The sequence below is a fragment of the Carcharhinus amblyrhynchos genome, chromosome 3, assembly GCF_965287045.1.
Source record: "Carcharhinus amblyrhynchos chromosome 3, sCarAmb.v2.hapA, whole genome shotgun sequence".
NCBI lineage: Eukaryota > Metazoa > Chordata > Chondrichthyes > Carcharhiniformes > Carcharhinidae > Carcharhinus > Carcharhinus amblyrhynchos.
Window position 1 is genome coordinate 74146905 of NC_137326.1, and position 21082 is coordinate 74167986.

Sequence of the window (21082 nt, forward strand, 5' to 3'; positions counted from 1 at the left end):
CATTGCAGTGTTCAATAATTGTAACAAACTAGATGACCAGATGACTAGGTTTATGGGTGTTGATGGAAGGATTAGTGTTGGTAATGGCACCAGAAGACTTGCCCTGCTTTTCTTCAAATAGTTCCACGGGATCTTTTATGTCATCTATCTGAGGGTCCAGATAGGATCTCAGTTCTTCAGCTTTCATTCAAAATATGATTCCTGCAACAGTGCAGCACTCCCTTTGTACTGCACTAGAGAGTCAATCTGGATTTTCGACTCAAGCCTCTAGAACCCACAAACATCCGGCTTGGAGGAGTCATAACTGACGCACAATCTTTCAATAATTTATCATAGTTTCACCCACGAAAGACTAAGCGAGCAGGAGAGGGAAGCAGCTGGATTTTCCGAGTAACAAAAGATCACAAGAATTGGTCTAGGTTTCACCGTCTATCTAACGAAAACAATTTAAACAAATAAGTGACTCACTGATTTGATGCTAACAAGTACTACAGTTACATAGGTTACATCTATAGGGAGCACAGGGAACCAGGTCATTTGATCAACAGCAGACCAACTGTTCAGACGTGTTGTGTTTGTTCACTGTAACAACGATGGCTACTACAATGTGCCAGTGCCTGGGCTTTGGCGTCTCTGCTCTAGGCTTTGCCGGGACCATCGCTGCCACTGCTTTGAACATGTGGAGCACACAGGACTTGGGCCAGGATCTGGTGACTTCGGTTTACAAATACATGGGTCTTTGGAAAACATGTATGCAGCAGACATCTGGCTACACGGAATGCCGCCCCTTTTATACGGTCCTGGGGCTTCCAGGTAGGAACAAATGGACGAATGCTGTCAGGAGTGGAGGGGGGTGGTATGAAACAGAGGGGTCTGTCTGAAAAACAGTGACAGCATTTCAAAAACAAACCATATTGCAGTAAATGTGGTGCACCTGCTCATATTATTAATACCGCTTTGAATATATTGCATTGCTTGCAAGACAAAAAAGTTCCCTAAAATCTCCTTTGTGACAAAATGGCACTGGTCTAGTACGTGTTTCTTGTTAAAACTGCTTCACGATAAATGTCTGCTACAATCAGCTTGGCCAAATATTAAAGAAAAAATGTTAATGGTTATTTAAAACAAAATTATGGTACCAAGGTGGAAAAATTAACAACATCGAATAATAGAATTTAATAGGAAAGTTTATATCTTGGAAGGATATATTGGAGGCTTCAATGGTAACATTAACTTTTGAAGAGATGGGCTTCAAGGGAGGTTGCTATATTCACAGAGTGGGTTTCGATGGAGGAATTAATGTGCTAATCAGATGAGTATCGATGGGCGTGTTCATGTACTTAAGGGGTGGGCTGCAATAAGAGTGTAAATTTACTCAAAGGATGGATTTCAAAGGGGAAGTTGCTATGCACAAGAAATGGTTTTTGATGGCAGATTAATATACCAAGAAATGAGTTTTGATGAGTAAAATGGCCTTTTTTGAACTCATCTACTGTAGAGGTATCAGTTGTGGCTCAGCAATAGCACTCTGCGTCCTGAGTTGGAAGGTTACAGATTCAAGCCTCACTCCCAGGTTTGAGTCCATAATCTAGAATGGTATCTTAGGGGAGGTCTTCCAGTGTCCAGACCAAAAATTTAAGCAACCCCCCAAACAACACCACTAAAATAAATAGATTATAAAGAGAACAAAGAACAAAATCAGCCCGGGAAACAGGCCCTTCGGCCCAACGAGCCCGCGCCACCATCTCAACACCACCAGTCCCCCTCTCCACCCACGACCCCTGTCTAATGTTTTATGGCCATCCAGATTGAGGGAATCTGATTTAGGGACAATTTATTCCTGCCAATCAGCCTAACAGCACATCTTTGGGGTGTGGGAGGAAACCGGAGCACCCGGAGAAATCCCACGCAAGCACGGGGAGAATGTGCAAACTCCCACAGACACCGGCCCAAATCCATGTGTCTGCACAGCAATCAGCGATAGTCACTGAGCTGTCGTCTTGCCCAGTATCTGGTCCAGTTTAGGCACACACTAACGACATGAAGCACTAGGCCAATCTCGAACAACCAAGAGCGGCCCCAGTACAACCCATCGTGTGTATGCCCCTCGTTGGACACGAGGCGGACCGACTTAAAACCTGTGAATGAAAAGAGAAAAAACATTATTATCATACTATACCCATTTACATTACCAGGGACGCCCCAACGCTAATGACCCTTATTTAAAAGGTTCTCCTATATCCACCCATCTCCAACTCAGTCATGTGCCTGTCTAAGTTACTCTTAAATGACTCTAGCGTGTTTGCCTCCACCACCTTACTTGGCAGAGCATTCCATACCCCCACTACCCTCTGTGTGAAAAACCTCCCTCTAATATCTGTGTTATACCTCTCCCCCCTCACCTTAAGTCCATGGCCCCTTGTCCTATGTGTCCCTATCATAGGAAATAGCTTACCTCTGTTTACTCTACCTATACCGTTCATAATCTTATATACCTCTATTAGATCCCCCCTCAGTCGGCATCTTTCAAGGGAAAAGCGCCCCAATTTCTTCAATCTTTCCTCATACCCCAGTCCTTCCATACCAGGCAACATCCTGGTAAACCTCCTCTGCACTCTCTCCAGAGTCTCCACGTCCTTCCGGTAGTAAGGCGACCAGAACTGGACGCAGTACTCTAAATGCGGCCTAACCAACATTCTGTACAACTGCAACATTAGATTCCAGCTCTTATATTCTATACCCCTTCCTATAAAGCTAACATACCATAGGCTTTCTTCACCACACTCTCCACTTGCACTACCACCTTCAAAGACTTGTGCACTTGCACCCCCAGGTCTCGCTGCGATTCTATACTCCTTACGGGCTTACCCTTTACCATATAACTCCCCCCTACTTTTTTATTTCTTTTTTTCACTGAGACCCTGAGACATTATCTGGTTATTTGTCTCATTGCCTTTTGTGGACCTTGCTGTGTGCAAATTAGACACCACGTTACTCTTCATCACAAGAGCTACTACATTTCAAAAGCGCTTCATTAACTGAAGAGTGCTTAAGAAATCCTGATAATGTGAAAGACAATACAAATATGCCTTCTTTCGTGACCTGGTTGGTTATAGATGGTACTTCTTGTTTGCAAACTGCTATTCTTGAAGAGTGAGCAAGATATAGAGCACTGAGAAACAGGAGTAAGACATTCGCCCCTTCGAGTTTGCTCTACCATTCAACTAATCTGTATTTTTTGATATTTTCAGTTTCAATTTTGCCACAAAGAGATCATAATCTGAATTTATATGCATGCCAAGATGCATGTGAATGTTCTTTGTACTATTTCTAAAATGTTGTATCACCATCACATGATATATTTGATTTCTACAGACATTACCTGGACTTCCAAAGTGTACAGTTTTCCTTTAGGCTGATAAAAGATCAAATAGAATCTTTACAGTGTAGAAGGAGGCCATTTGGCCCATTGAGCCTGCCCCGACAATGATCTCACCCAGACCCAATTCCAATGACCCACGTATTTACACCCTGCTTATCCCCCGACACTGAGGAGCAATTTAGATTGGCCAATCAACATAAACTGTACACCTTTACATCATTTTCTTGTCAAAACTGTATCAGTGTCTTACCTCTCATATTTACCAACATGCCTTACCGATGTTCTTTGCAAATTTTAACCTTTAAGTCGCCCGTTGCAATTATTACAAGAGTTTATTTAACTTGATCAGAATACTTCAGTATATCACCATAAATTGTCTCCATTTGCTGCTCACTGCGATCTTGTGTCAGGATATAAACATGTGCGACAACCAAGTCAAAAGGCTTTTCTTTACATTTAATCATCGTCACTCTTTTGAGATTGCCCTGTAACCTTAAACCTTTCCTAACCTTTTATATCTTGTATCTTATATTTACTCAGATTTCTAGTCCTATGTTCCTCATCTCCCATCTGACCAGATTCTAAACATTTCACCCCTCAAGTCCAAATAAGTCAATGTAGTATTTATCCCTTACCTGTACATGGTTATCAAGCTTTCCTGCCTGCTATGAAGTCCTTATTCCGTGTTCCTATTCCCAAGAAGTTCTCTTCCTTTATGTGATGAGCTCATAGGTTGAGCTCTCTTATGAGTTTAATCAACTTTGTCATGAATCTGTTGGTTACTCCACTGGGCACAGGTTTCTCCTTCCCAACCCCAGTGGCAGGGGTCCCAAACTCTTTTCTATCTTCTGCTCTTCGATTTTGACTTTCCTCAACTAACTACGGGACTTATACTGCACAAGACTCCAGGCTCTTCACAGCTGACTGGCAATGTGGTGTTACTAAGCATCACGATCCTGTGCTTGGATATGTCAGCCATCTTGCTGGTCTCCACTTTCTGAGCCATTGCATTAATTTTTAAAAGCATTAGCAGAAATAAACACATCTGAGGCAGAAATTGAAATGCAATATAGATTTAGACCTGGAGTAGAAACGAGAAAATGAACTTTAACCAAAGAACAATCTTTGATAAGTATCTAGAAATAAACAAGAACATTCAGATATCCTTCATAGGCTATTGGAAAGTATTCAATCATTGAAAGAATATGATTGACGAAACGTGATATTGACAGTAAAGATGTGAGCTTTATACGGAGCCTATACTGGGACCAAATAGTGAGCGTCAGACTGGAAGATGGACAAGCAGACATGTTTCAAGTGAAGAGATGAATACGACAAGACTAAGTACTGTTGCTAAAATTATTCAATCTATACACACAGCAAACATTCAGTAAATTAGATGCATCTTCAGGGGCACAAGCTGGAGCCAAGAACATAGCAAACTTGAGATACACTGATAGCACAGCACTACTCGCAAAACTAGAAGAGGCCCTAAAAATCTCATGGATCAAGTAAACTCTAGAAATTTAGAATATTGATTATGAACACAAAAAAGATAAAAACAGTCAGTAGGAATACATAGGAAGAAACTAGAGTGAAGATTGAAGTGAGTGTTGTCACATTGGATGAGCCATGATCATACTGAATGGTGGTGCAGGTCCCAAGGCCCGAATGGCCTACTCCTAGGCCTATTTTCTATGTTTCTACAAACAAGTAAATAAGTTTATCTATTTAAGACAACGGTAACAATGCAGCAGACGTGATTCACAAGTTAGAAGAAAGATTGGGATAGCCGGAAGTAATTGATGATGAAAATGAAGAATGTGCTTAGAAAGGAAACACAAGTCTGCAATGAGGAAAAACTCATAAGATGCTATATTTTCTCCACATTTCTCTATGGCTCAGAGATCAGGTACAATAAGTAAAGTTCTGTGGAAGAGACCTTTGAAATGTGGATGTTTAGACACATTCTTAAAAATTCCATTAGCAGACCATAAGACAAATGGAGAGTTGTTTGAAATAGCAAAAGTAAAGAGAACTCTCACAATATGACATCCAGAAAAACGAAATGGCTGTATTTGGGACATCCGATCAGCGCTGAACACTACAGCAATCTCTCTAGAGGGGAAAGTGGACGGAAGCAGAAAGTGTGGTCAAGCTAGGCATAGTTGGATACTGAATGTCTCAGAGTGGTTGCAACGAGCCAAAGTGGATGTGTGAGGATGGAGCAAGACAGACAAGATTGACACACCGTGACTGCAGATCACCTGTGTAATAACTCGACAGAGGCAAAAGTCCCATCACCAAGTTATTTTATTTACACCATACATCTGAGCACAACCAACTCACCAGTTGCTCCCTACAGCTGGAAGTCTGACACACCTGCTTTAAATATGAGAATGAGGCTGCCTGATTTAACCATCAATTAGGACTCAACAGGTACCTTTTTCAGGTTATTAATTGAATTCAAATTCTACCAGTTGCCATGGTGGGATTTGAAACCACACCCCTTGAGTCACAGCCTACGCCTGTGAATCACTAATTCAGTGACAATACCACTATACCACCAGCAGTGGTAGACAACCTGATAGCGGTGGTAGCAAGCCAATCTGGATCTTAACTGCCCTGGTTCCATAATATCCTCGCTTAACAAACATCTATCAATCCATCCTAGATTTGAAGCTTTCAATTGATCCTCAAGAGTTTTTTGGGAAAAAGAGGTCGAGTTCCACTGCCCTTTGTGAGAAATAAAGTTTATAGAATTACTGCAAATTTTAAAATGAGATGTAAGGATTTGAGATTATGGAAATTGAAACCGACGAAAAACAGAAGAAAAAAAACTAAACCCCAGAAATATCCAAGATTCCAGCAAGTCATCATCCTGTCAAGAAGGATTAAATAGTGCCTGACGAAGACAACAAACATTCTTAACTGTTCATATGGAAGCCATTTTCTTATACAGATACAATATTTATGAGGAAAAGAATTTAGCTTAATGTTTGCTGAATAGGTATATTCTGTCGTGAATACCACAAGCCTTATTTAAGTACACCTATATTTTTGTGTCTTCCGAGTATTTTGCATGCCCAGATTTAGCATAAAGTTGCATTTAAAGGTTTTCTTGTGTGCCTTCACCTACCTCTACTAGAAGTACAACGTAAATTTAAGTGACAGGTAAAGGAAGAGCATTCTACAGGATAAGACAGCGCACTATTATTCATTGGCTATCCCTCACTAGTGAAGGTGATTAACTTCCAAAGATGAGGCCAATTTAAGATCCGCAGACTTTATGTCATATAGGGCAGTTGTCATCTCACGTGTTAGTCACGAGTTATCAGTTCAGGTTCTTTCACTGTGTTGGCTTTTCCTCTTCATTTTGTCCCCGTTGGGTCTCCAAATGCAGCAATGCTTCCCACTAATTCTGCTGTCTGTTGGTTCAGTCCAAGGCGATGGTCTCCCAGCATTGATGTCAGTGTTGCATTCACGTTGTTTTAAGCAAATCTTTGAGGTGTTTCTTTTGTCCTCCTCTGGTGTATCTGCCCTGGCTGAGCTGGAAGGAGACCACCTGCTTTGGGAGACTGGTATCTGATGTCTGAAATATAGGACCAACCCTACGATATTGATGGCAGTGGATGATCAAAGCCTCGATGCTTGTGAGAGGACACTGATGTCAATGTCTTCCCAATCATTATGCAAGATCTTCTGCAGGCAATATTGATTGGATGACTCCAGTGCCTTGAGGCATTTCCTATACATTGTCCATGTTTCAGCCCTGACCAATAAGGAAGGGTTCATAAACACATGGCAGATCATAACTGGTTCAATTTTAATGTTGCAATCGGCAAACACAGATAGTCAAAGTCTGCATCATCAGATTTCGAGCAATGCTGGATTTCTTCATCAATGTCAGCCTTCTGTGAAAGATAACTTCCAAGGTACAGGAAGTGTTCCATATTTCCCAAACGCTCATCTTGAATTCTAATCAACGGGCTGGATGTGTGCATTTGGAGCTGCTGCTGCTTTAATCTGTTGAACGTTGAGCATAAGTCCCATCTTCTCAAATGCTTCAGTAAATACATCAACAATTCCCTGGAGATCCATTTCCAACACAGCGCTTACTGCGGTATCATCAGCTCAATGGCAAGGGTCAGCATGGTCTTTCTGACTGGAGTTGTCAGAGATTATATAACTTACAGACCCTTTTAAGGTTAAAGCAGGAATCAAACAAGAATTACCCCAACTCTTTGTTCTATCTTCCTTTTTGCCTGAGTGTCTAGAAACAAACATCCTACTGAAGTGCAGTTAATATATCAAACTCACTACTACTTATTGACAGAATAAGATGCCTTGCCAATACTGCAACTAAACCCAATAATGCCATGGCAAATCTAAATCATGAGAGTAAAACAGAAAATGATGGAAAAACGCAGCAGGTCTGATGGCATCTGTGGAGAGAGAAACAGATTTAAGATTTTGAGCCCAATATGACTCAAATTCTGTGACCTGTCCTGACACTGTGACAAATTTGTTAACACTGTGACAAATACATCACTGAGGCAAAGCAGTAAATCTGAGTCATTCCTGCTAATATTGCAAAACTCAACTAATGCTACAACATACAAACAAATTTGGAGGAGTAGGCCACTCAACCCCTCAAGCCTGCTTCATCATTCAATAAGATCATGGCTGATCTAATTTTATCTTAACTTCCTGACTGTCCCCAACAACCTTTCTATCCTTGCTTATCAAGAGTACATCTATTCCTGCCTCAAAGATATTCAGACAGCACCTTTTGAGGAGACCATTACTGTACACGATACTCCAGATGTGGTCTCACCTATGCCCTATAATAACTAAAGCATAACCTCCCGACTCTTATATCCAATTCCCCTCACTTAAACAGTAACATTCTACTCGCTTTCCTAATTACTTGCTGCACCTGCACACTAACCTTTTGCGATTCATGCACTAAGACATACAGGTCCCTCTGCATCTCAGAATTCTGCAACCACTATTTAGATAATATGCTTTTTTTGGCATTTCATCATGCCAAATGGACAATTTCACATTTTCCCATTTTGCCAGATCATTGCCCACTATCTATATCTTTTTGTAGTCTCCTTATGTCCTCTTTAGAATTTACTTTCTTACCTATTTTTGTGTCATCAGCAAATTTAACAACCATTCAATGAGTCACTTCATCCAAGTCATTTATATGAATTGGAAAGAACTGAGGCCTCAGCACTGATCCCTGTGGCACACCACTTGTTATATCCTGCCAAACATTATTAAAAGATTGACATAACTCACTAATGTCGTGGGAGGAATGACTTAGTTTGAGGAGTTAAGCAAAAATTAAACCTAACATATGTACAACAGCAGGCAGGAGAAACTTAGATAATTATTCTAGAATGTAGACAAACACTGGCAAAGCTGTCTTTATTGCCTATCCCAGTTGCCTTGTGGAATTTAACAGCTAGCTGCATACCTTAGCCACACTCTATAAGGATGACAAGTTTCCTTTCTTGAAAGGCTTTAGTGAATCAATTGGGTGTTTAACAACAGTTCCACAGCTTTTGTGATCAATCTGTTTGTTGCCAGCCCAGAAGTCATCCAAACGTACTGATTTCAGTTTCACGATGTGTGATAGGCTCTGGATTGCTGATCAAATCCATAACCACTAGCCTACCACAATTGCCATAGAGCGTTGGGAGATTATGGAATTCACTACCAGGCAGGCACCAGGAACAAAGTGGGCAAGTGTGATCAGAATTAGTTATTTATGTGAAGGGTAAAAAGCAACAATGACCTGCTGTGCAGTATGGCCCAATTCCTTGTTGCAACTTCAAATTCCCTCCAATAACTGTAACAATGCCCAATAATGCTATTAATCCTATAAATACTATGCAAACCCACTAATGCTGTGACATACATTATTAATCTAGTGGTACACCCCTCTAATCCTGTGACATCTCCTCCTGACACCACAACAAACTTTACTAATGCCAGAACATACACCTCGACTAAAATGGAAGCACTGTTTGCATTTCACCAGTGTAAGTGTTTACCCAAGTATCGTTAAGAAAATGAGGGCTTTGCATGGTCAACATCAGTGGCATATTCTTGAGCATACATAAGGCTTCAATTGACCTTGGCCATTCTTTGTAACCCAGATAAAGGAACTTACATTGACACAGCCCTGCACATGATAAATAAAACACCTGCAGTGTGGGAGAGGGGGCAGGGTGACGACTGGGAGCAGGAGAGAAATGAAACAAAATAAAAACAGAAAATGCTGGAGGGGTGGGAAGGCCAATATAAACTGCCCTGATTCCCCACTCTCTACCCATTCATAAACAGAAAGTTTTTTTTATTCTGACTTTCCCTACATGAATGGTGCCGTATTTTGCCTAACCCTTAAATTTGCAATGTACCAATTTCTATTAATATCTTGCACAGCAAACTCGAGGTAAGATCAAATAAAGAGGGTTGGTTTATTTTTTTACACACACACACACACACACACACACACACACACACACACACACACACACGAGGGGTTTCATAACATCCACCCACACAATAAATGGGAGATAAGGGAAAAGGGAGAGGATTTGAGGCTTGCCTTTATTTGAAGTTGGCTGGAGCTGACGGATTGTCTGTGGGCCCACTGTTACTTTGAAAGTGACGAAGGTGTGAAGTGACCAGTTGGAGACATCTTGTCAGCTCAGCCATTGTCAATTATGAAAAGCACCAAAAAAAACTTGATAAAATAAGCCAGCTGATGAATAGATCTATTTTTTCTTTCACGTCTTGACCATGACATGGTGGCAGTGTAGTCAGGACTGCTACCTCACGGCTGTCTAGTGACTGCCTATGTGGAGGTTGCACATTCTCCCTATGTCTGCATTGGTTATCTCCAGGTGCCCTGGTTTCTGCAAAGATGTGCAGCTTAGGTGGACTGACGATGCTAAATTGGTCCTTAATGTCCCAAGATGTGTAGGTTAGATGGATTAGCCATGGGAAATGCACAAGGCTATGGGGATAGGGTGGGGGAGAGAGCCCGGATAAGATGCGTCGTCAGATTCGCTGCAGACCCAATTGGCTGAATGGCCTCTTTGTGCACTGTAGAGTTTCTATGATTCTACGATACATGCAAACTTGAAACGTTAACTCTTTCTCGCTCAACAATTGCCACCAAATCTGCTGAGTCTCTTTCGAATTTTCTGTTTTTATTTCAGACTTCCAGCATCCGCACTACTCTGATTTTATTTCAGAGAAATGAACCGAGTTGCCCAAAACCATAAACAAAGAAATTAATGATGATGAGGCATTTTGAGTTGAGTCAAAGTAGGGAGGCAAAAAGGAAATCAAGGCTCGGGGGGAGGGTTGTGGAGGTGGGACTAACAACTGAAGGCTCATCCACTAATCGTGGAACAGAGTGAGGGGTTGGAGGAGGATCCAGCAGAACAAAACTGAAGGAATGAACGATCTGAATTGTGTTGAAGGACTGGAGAAAATGAGAGAGGCCGGAAGCACTGAGGCCATTTGAGGATATGATTGATGATAATTACAATGATGTATGGAGGATGAGTTGGGGGGGTGTTGCATGAGGCTGACACACAACCGCCACAGTTATAACACCCTTCCCCATCCTGCACTCCATCATAGGCCACTGTACCTTCAGCAATCAGACCCCAAACTCTAGAATTCACTTCCTAAACTCCTCTGCCTCTCTGAACCGCCTCCCTTTAAGGCATGCCTTAAAACCCAGCTTTTGGTCATCTGTCTCACTATCTCCTTTAGCTGGGTTTAAATGTTCGTTGGACTGCACTCCTGCAAACATTGGAACATTTTGCTACATTAAAGGTGCTGCATTAATGCAAGCTGTTGTTGTAATCCACACATCAACTTTCTTCAAGTCTAACAGCTTTACAAATATTTATTTCTGTTTGAAGTCTCCCTTAAAGTGAATAAAACATACACAAACTCCAGTGCAGGGACATAGTCAAGTTATAATTTTGATACATGTCCAGAAAAAGAGAGAATAACAAAGCAAACTTGTGTCATAGACTCAGCTGAGTAAGGGCATCATGTTTGATAATGGACTATACAGAGTGAGAGAGACAGCCACAGAGAAATATCCCATAACGTTAGCCCTACTTCTCGTCAGCCTCATGCTGTAAATTAGCAAATGTTCACGCAAGCCTGATTTTGTCTCCGGCCATTTGCAATGAAAATTAAACCACTGAACAACACAGAGACTGATACTGTGGTGCAGCAATGAGGCAATGCTGCATCACCCAATGTGCCATTCTTTGGTCAAGAGACAGCACATTATGCCAATTTTGCTGATTTTGGTCATGCTTAACATTCCAAAATCTTCTGAATCAGAGGCGTGTGTGCCACCACTGAATCATGCTGACATCATCTTTCACCAGGGTCTGTGGTTGGCAAGCATGTTTCTGAACTGCCTTCTGACCTCTGTCTATGCTTTGATGACATGGTGAAATCCTTTGCCAACTTTGAATCTGACCTGGACTAAATAAATCACGTCTGGTTATAACCAGCGATGCACCAGACCATAGACATGTTGACCTCTGACCAGAAACTGCTTTTGTATCATAGAAACACCAGGTAGTCACACAATTCCTGCTCTTTAATACACAATAATAGAATGTCCTATATGGGTTTCATTCATTCCTGGGATATAGGCATTGTAGGTACAGCTGCACTTACTGTCTGTCCAAAGCTGCTGCATTCTTACATCAATGTTACCCCTAAGTGCTGGAGAATTCCAGGATCTTGATCCAGCAATAGGAGAAGATGACATGATAGGGTCCAAGGCAGGATAATATGTGATTGGAAAGGGAACATGGAGGGAGTGGTGTTCCCATGACATCTGGGATGAGAGCAGCCAATTAGTCCTGCGTACTGAGACCCGTCATTGGCCTGGGTTCAACCTGAACTGAACAAAACACCAACGCACGAGGGCGGTGCATTCACCCACTCTGTCATTTCACAGACCAGAGGGACGAGATTGGAATTGGGCACGAGTACAAAATGGGTGGGAATCGCATCAGCATCCTGTTATACACCCAGTCCCATATTCAACCACTTTTATTATCAGACATGTGACAAGATGCACAGAAATTGTGAGCTGCATTCCCTATGTCCAATTTCACCTCCCCACGATTCCTTCATCCGCTATAGCGATTCTGCCAAACTGCACTGGTTGGCTGTTTTGCTGCACACTCACTTCCACCAGGTGAGCCATCACAAAACACAGCGAAAGGCCGAAGGGGAGTGTTTGAAAGACATTGTATTTGGTAGGTTCACTAACATCTGTATTTCTTGCCAACAGCCATGTTACAGGCCGTCCGTGCACTGATGATCGTCTCCATCGTGCTCGCGTTGATCGGTTCAGGTGTCTCCATCCTGGCCCTCAAGTGCATTCGAATTGGAGGCATGGATGATGGTTCAAAGGCCAACTTAACGCTCACATCCGGGATCTTGTTCATCATTGCAGGTACAGCATCCTATCAGGAGGGAGGGAAAGCCTTCACCACGTATGGGGAAATTGAGAGCAGACACTATTCCTCACCCTCCATACCCTACACCGGTTGTAGACAATGAGTATATCAATCTTTCCAGCTTTAATCCCCTCAGTGTGTCAGTAAACCTCATTCTCTTTCTACTACTTCAAAGATGTGTGCATTCCTATTTCTCTGGGGGTTGATGGGGTTCAGTCACACAGGGATCGACAGCTAACGTCAAGCGGTGGTGGGGTATTCAACTGTGGAGGGCATCATAGCTGCATCCAATCCTACTCTAAACCACACACTATGGCTTTCTGGCAATGGAGATAGCACTGACTTACAATCAGTAATGGGGTTCTCCTATAGTCCAGGCCTCCAGCTGGAGCTTTGCCCCTGATAACTAGCCTGTCTGGGGCACTACTGCTCCTCGTGATGAATGCTTTCACCACCTAGGCCATCCAGGCAGCACGCTGTGCAGTACTCTGATATTTCAGTCAGACCAATGCCCATCTAGTGTTGACTGGACCATCTACTCCTTGCCCATGTTGTCTAGGAAGTAGCCTGGAATGCACTGGCTTTCTCTTCGACTTCTCAGCATGATCGGAAGACACCAAGAACCTTGATAACCAACGACTGTTCAACAGGGAGGGAAAAAAAAAATCAATAGAAGTCATGCCACAACATATCCCCCACTCCGCCCCCACCCTCACACACCGCTGCTATCGTGCTCTCTTTCCAGGAGTGCACTGGGCAGCAGGTGGAGACTCTGTGATGTACATGTGAGAACAAATTAAAAGGGTTGATGTCAGCAATGAATATGGGAAACTTCAGGGACGCAGAGTGCTGTATTAGGTTTCCTAACAAGAGTCCCCTTCTACTGACCGACAGGTGCTGGTCTGCAGCACAGTTCTTTCCCTAACATGGGGCTAGTCAACGATCATACTAAGAGCAGTCATATTGGCTCTAGTGTGTGTGCAACATTGTCAGATGTGCTCCTCTGATAGATAGCAGGGCATTGCTAGAACACTGAAGAGAAATCTAACTATAACTGTACCTGAGCAGACTGCACCTGGTGCTCACAGCAGCTAACTGAAATTGGTAAATGGCCTATTTGCTGGGGAAATTATCACTTACTTTTATGAACACAAAAGTAGCTCCCCAGAAAAGAAAAATCTCACTTAAATCAGTTTTGATTTTGAACATCTTTATTTAGTCTCCCCTCAACCTCTCTGCTCTAAGGTCTGGTCTCTCCACAAAACCAAAGCCCCCTCATCGTGGGTACCATTCTGGTAAATCGCCATCTTCTCCATGGCTTTGACATCCTTCTTTGAATATGGTGCCCACAAAGGGACACAATACTCCAACTGAGGCTTCACAAATGGTTTATAAAGGCTTGGTTCTGCTGTCCTTTGACTAACACATTTTTTGTTTAAACCTGGATAGGGATTTGTTGCATAGCTGGAGTATCAGTCTACGGAAACATGTTGGTGACAGACTTCTGGCAGAACAACATATCGATTCTTGGGGGTCAGGGGTCAGTTCAGCAAAGGTAAGGCTCAAGGATATAGCTCAAGAACTGGAAACTCTTTGCATGATAATAGTTTTCATGGTTTTTCCCTGGATTTGAGAAAGGGAAATTCCTATATTTATAGAACAGCTTTCACACCCAAAATGCTCCACAGTCGATGAAACCTAGTTACTCTTGTTGGTAAGCTTAACAGACAGGTTCCAGTACTATATTACCACAATGTCACTGACTCAATATTCCATAACAATAAAACGCATGAATTGTGTAAAGGCCATTTGCTTCCCCCCGCAATGGGTCGTTTACAATTTGTGCTGTTACAGATTTAGCCCCTCCACTATGGGTCCTGAGAAAAGTGACCAAAGGTCATGGACATAAAGGTCAGTAACATTTCTCCCCAACTCCCTCAGGCTACTCAAACAAGACTCCAAATATTGATTCAATGTGCCTCACAGCACCAGGGACCCGAGTTCAATTCCAGCCGTGGGTGACTGTCTGTGTGGAGTTTGCACATTCTCCCCATGCCTCCATGGATTTCCTCTGGGTGCTCTGGTTTCCTCACACATTCCAAAGATGTGCCAGTTCAGTGGTTTGGCCATATTAAATTGCCCTTTAGTATCCAAAGATGTGCCGGTTAGGTGGATTGACCATCATCAATGCACGAGGTTATGGAGATAGAACAGGGGAGTGGGCCTAGGTAGAGTGCTGTTCGAGGGTCAGGGCAGACTCCTTCTGCACTGTACAGATTCTATTGGAAAGGAAGGTGGGGTAGGGGCATGGAGGTGGAAAGAAGGGGAACTAGTCGAGGCACTTCTGCAGAGAGGGCCAGCTTGGACACAAATGCTGTAACCGTTGTATGATTCTATGACATGACGACACTTTTTGGACTAACGAGCTTGTCCTTCCCCACAGGTACACGTTTGGCGCTGCTTTATTTGTGGGCTGGGTGTCTGGAGGCCTGCTAGTTATTGGTGGGATAGTGATGTGCATTGCGTGCAGAGGGATGGTACAGGAGGAGCCTCGGTAAGTAATTGAGTGTTCAGAATAAGATGATAAATTATGGAGAGGTAAAAAAAAGTGGTTATTCAATGTCAAGCACTTGAATCTACAACATTTGGAACATGAGCTTTTCTAGTCTCCACTCATTCTGGCTCATGGTTTTTGTGGCTTTCTGGAGATGTTCCGATTGGAGTATTTGCAGCACAGAGACCCAAAAAAGAATGCTAACCTTTCATATCCCATGTTCTCTCATTCATTGTTTCAACTTTCTTTTCTCAGCTTGTTCTGTCGAGGGCAGGGGAAATATCACCAAGATGCAATAAGGTTTATTTTCAAATGCACAATATCATTGATAGCATTCCTCATATATTTCTTCTAAGTTCAAATGTGTTGCCCCCTACATCCTTATTCTGTTAATACATAATCAAACACAGCCCACTTGACATGGCATCATAAACATTCATTCTCTCCACCAACCAGGCACAGTGGCAATAGTGTGCCAACTACAAGATTCACTGTGGCAATTTCCCAAGCCTCCTGCTGTAGTACTTTTCAAACCTGAGACTGCTATCAGCGAAGGGCAACAGGGACATGGGAACATCGCCAAGTTCCCAAAGACACTTACCATCCTGACTTAGAAATATATCACCATTCCTTCATTGTCACTATATCAAAGTCCTGGAACTCCCTCCCTAACAGCACTGTGGGTGTACCTACACCATGGACTTCAGCAGTTCAAGATGGCAGCTCACCACCATCTCAAGGACATTTAGGGATGGCACCAAATGTTGGTCTAGCCAGTGATTCCCACAAATCATGAAAGAATAAAAATCTTCCACGTTCCTCTTTTGAACCCTGATGGTATTCTGCTCTAAGTATCTTGGTCCTTTCTTTAAAGTTTTCTACATATTTAGCTCTTCAATCCTGTTCTGCTATTCACTGAGATCACAGCTAATCTGTGACTTAACTCCACACACACACCCATTTGCCCTACATCTCTTAACAAAGTCCAACAATAAGAGTAAATAGAAATAGCAGCACATGACATTCAACAACGATCCAATTGCTTTCTTTATTGCCGTTTTCTCTACATTTCCTGAGCAGTATACATTGATTATGTTTTTTGTAAGAACTCACTGTGGGAAGATACTGTGCCCAGAACCAGCTTAATAAGGTCACAGATACACTTGGCAGCTAAGATGCAGAATAGTGTCTTCACAGAAATTTATATAGTATAAAAGGGTGCTCTGGGGGAGAGGGTTACTTAGTGACAGTGTGCGGGAGCTGGATTAACACCATCAGAGATACAGTCAGTAAGGCAGGGTGCTGGGGGAGAGGGGTTACTGAGTGACAGTGTGAGGGCACTGGATTAACGTCAGGAGAGATACAGTTACTAACACACAACATGGATTATTCACACAAGCTGACGAGGATGGGAACCATTCAATTAGCAGAAAAATTCCAAGTTCAATCCCTTAATCAGCTGACCACAGATAAAATGGCATTTGGAGTGCTCGAATTAGCCTTAACACCATTTGGCTACACTGTTGACAACACGGAGACTGCCCTGGGAGCCATACTGACACTGGATACAGGAATGAGGTCAGCTCTGATGCCTTACCCCATGAAATAATATACAGAATGAATGGCTGCCTAAGTGTGGAGGTGATAGGAAGGATACAGTAAACCGGAAGGGATGAAACACAATTTTTAGAAAATGAAAACATAACCGAGATTGGCTTTTAGATTTAACAATAATCGGAGCTTCCAGAGAAGCAAAGACCAGAAGGAGCTGTTATTCAATGCAGATCATCTTTTTGTGTAGGTACAATTCTACCATCTACAAGGTCCCAAGTCGTGCAACTGGCTACAAGACAGGTTACAAGGCCAACACACACTACGACACAGAAATGACCCACGTCAGGAAGAACTATCCTGAAGATGTTGAATCGAAAAGATCTGCGTACAACCGAAGCACCAACGAGGATTCCAGACACGGGAAATACGATTATGTGTAAACTTGCTGGTTTTATCAGGGAACCATAGGGTGAGATTCTGAAATGCTGCCAGAATTCCAGTCCTTAAATATTATTCCGGGTCACATTTGCACAGCTCCCATTCCTAACCAGCCACTCTTGCGTGTAGTTTAGATGCTAACAAGGATGATCAGTCAGAATTTTAGAAGATGCGATCAATTGATTAAAGGTGATAGCCCGTTACTATGGTGACTACACTTGGGAGGGGTGTTCAAATCCAACCTCAGTGGAGGCTCAAAGTGGATAATGAGAAATTGGTTGGGGTCTAAACCGTGCAGACAAACACACGACCACCATTTTGCTCCTTAATGTAAACTTTTACCCCCATGGATGGGTTTGAATCCAGCGCTAACCAACATACTCATTCATATTCCACCACCCCTCCAGGAAGAAGTAGGAATACCCCTAAACCACTCAAATATTCCCACAAACACCAGGATATAGAATCATAGAAACCCTGGCCCATCGAGTCTGCACTGACCACAATCCCACCCAGGCTCTACGCCCATATCCCTACACATTTACCCACTAATCCCTCTAACCTACGCATCCCAGGACACTAAGGGGCAATTTTAACATGGCCAATCAACCTAATCTGCACATCTTTGGACTGTGGGAGGAAACCGGAGCACGCAGAGGAAACCCACGCAGACATGAGGAGAATGTGCAAACTCCATACAGACAGTGACCCAAGCCAGGAATCAAACCCAGCTCCCCGGAGCTGTGAAGCAATAGCGCTAACTACTGTGCCCATGGAAGGTATATGGAAGGTAATTAGATAGAAGTCTCACACTTGAAGGATATGGAATGTGGTCTCAGCGACCAGTGAGTCAAACAGAATAAATGGGTTCAAGGAGCAACAGAATGAGGTTCCTCAAAGATGAGGGGGAAGGAACATGTTGCGGGGCACGTCGGTGGGAATGGGCTTACCAAAAGGGCTGGAATTATTGGACCCTAATTAGCAGAAGGATTGATGTTTTATTTCTTAATTTCATTGCAATAGAGTCACTAATTAGGAACATTTCACAATCTCACCCCTGAAGTTCAGTAGGATGTACACATTTTGTGCTCTTTTTTAAACTGTTATATGGATGTTTTTTTATTATGCATAAATGTTTTACACGGATGTGTGAGGCATATTATCCGAAGAAACAATGAATGTTGGCTAGAATTCTGGAAAATTCCAGAGGCCTTTAACAACGTCAGGTGGTACCTGGATTGGAAGCCCTGCCTCCCCCTTCCAATAGACCCATCTTTTGCCCGTCAAGTGAAGGGGGCGAGGCATGATTCACACAGGAGGGAAACTGGAACACAATGGGCTCATGTGATATTAGTGCTGAATTGAAACAGATCTCATTTTGGCTTTTCCCCAAGGCATTAACACAAACTGTGAGAGTCATAAATTGATACAGCAGACTAAACGGTCTTGAAAGACAGATAAGGTCTATTTGATGGTCAAGATCCAAAATTTGTTTAAATCTCCTGTTTTTTAAACTTAGGAAAACAACAGGGCCAAACTGTCAGTGAGTTCAAAATCATTGTCTGCTAGATTGTTTTGATTTGCAGGCCATCTGGGTAGATTAGAATAAAATTTACCATCTGCTCCTGCAATTTCAGTAGAATTCTTTGCTGACATTTCACAAGGGTACTATTATGTTATTATGAATGCATGGCTGAGTTCCAAAAATAATTATCTCAGCAGAGGGTTCTAGTTTATGATTTTATTGAATATGTAATGAGGTTATTAAAGGATCAGTTGCTTCTGAACAGTAGTTTGTTTTTATAGAAGGTAGAAAGCAGAGAAGATATAAAATCTTTGAATGAGTTTCATGAATTGCTGAGTTTCTTTTTATTTCTATGTGGCTTCTGAGGTCTGCCCATGGTGAAAAGTAGGAGAGTGGCTACGGAGGTGGGATGAATCGGCATGGGGTGGGTGGGGAAGAGGTTCATGAGTTGGCATGGAGCAGGCATGGGAAGTGGCATAGGGAGTGAAAAGGTGGAAGGAGTGAAAGATAGATGAAAAACAACTGGCACAAAGTCTCAGAATATGTATCATCTATGATTCTAAACCTGCATGGCTGCCCACTATCTTCTTCTGGACTCAGTGGGCCCAACTCTATCCCACCCCTGACTTCCCAGAGCAAAAATTGCATTTCACTGGGCCCTTTAAACCAAAGCAGGTCCATTGAGTCAGATTATTTAGGTAGCGAAAATCAGGCCCAATGTTTTGGAAGGTGATGCAAAATACACAATGGAAAGACTGTACTTTTATACCTTGTGTTTACTGGCCTCAGTCACTGGTTTCATTTTCTCTTGCAATTTGTGCAACTATCCTCGTAGATTAAGCACATTTGCCAAACAAGTTTGTATTCGTATTATTTGCTTTGATTAAATGTGATTCTATCCTTACAGAAATACCTGACTGCACAACTCTATTTTTCACAAGACTCACACACCAATCCTGACATGGAAATATATCACTGTCCCTTCACTGTCACTGGCTCAAAATCCTGGAGCTCCCCCACTAACAGCATTGTCGGTATACCTATACCAAATAGACTGCAGCAGTTCAAGATGGTGGCTCACCTTCTCAAGGGGCAATTAAGGATAGCCGACCAATACTGGCCTAGCCACTGATGCCCAGTCCTCTGGACAAAAAAAAAACTGAGCTAAATTCAGAGTATCTTGGGCTCTGAGCTCTCATCTACTTGGTACAGTGAGTTTCCAAATCTGTTCCTCACTGTCAGAAAGTTGAGACTTACATCACATCAGTCCAATTCCCTAAAGTCTCAATCTAACACCCTACATTTAGAACATACGAGTTCTCTTTCACAAAGTATCGTGCTAAGCAGAACTACAGAATGAATAGTTGAACAACACAATTGTGACATGTCACACACAGTGGGTAGCTGGGTTCCACACACGTGGAACTCAAAGCTCAGAAACCTATCTACTTAATGTACCCTCAGTGTACACAATATGTAAGGTTCTTGGCATGTTAGTAGCATTGGAATAGCTGTGTGCATTGTTCATCCATTCTTTCCCTGAAGGAAGTAAGAGTCAACTATATAGAGGGGAGTACAATTTTAAGGAGGGCAAGCCAAGAGATTTCCTTCCTTGAAGAATATCAGTAAATCAGCTGCGTTTTTTTTACAACAATCAACTGGTTTCCCAGCAACAAGCCACAAAGTACCAGCTTTGTTTAATTTTTGTTTAAAACAGTGGAACCTGAACTCAGGGCATCTGGGTTGCCACAACCAGTAGGCTACTTCACCAGGTCACCTGGAGGTGCTCAGAGCGACTGTCAAATTGTCTCAATCTCTGATGTGTTTAGATCCTTGGCTTTGTGTTAAGAACCTGGGGCATCCTCGCTTAAAATACAATTCAAGTGTCACATTGTGACTGAAAGCGAAAGTCCTAATGCTCTCAACTAGCAGGAAATGCTGAGAATTTTTCTTTAATCATTCATGGAACATGGGTGTTGCTGGCAGGCCAGCATTTATTGCCCATCCCTAGTTGCCCTTGGAGGGCTGTTGAGAGTCAACCATTTTGTTGTGGCAGCAATACTTAGCAGGTCCGGCAACAGCTGTATTTCAGATTG

The 21082-nt window shown here is 42.5% G+C and overlaps 2 protein-coding genes across 4 annotated transcripts in view; one reads left to right on the forward strand and one right to left on the reverse strand.

The window, feature by feature from the left end:
- Positions 1-21082, reverse strand: part of dzip1l (DAZ interacting zinc finger protein 1-like) — a 118092-nt gene that overhangs the window by 28720 nt on the left and 68290 nt on the right. The gene's annotated exons all lie outside the window — the stretch shown is intronic.
- On the forward strand, positions 594-17463 carry LOC145341402 (claudin-18-like). The gene is made up of 5 exons (XM_080186341.1): positions 594-813; positions 12747-12911; positions 14365-14470; positions 15359-15469; positions 17271-17463. Exons 1-5 carry the CDS (start codon positions 594-596, stop codon positions 17461-17463), a joined length of 795 nt encoding a protein of 264 aa, XP_080042467.1.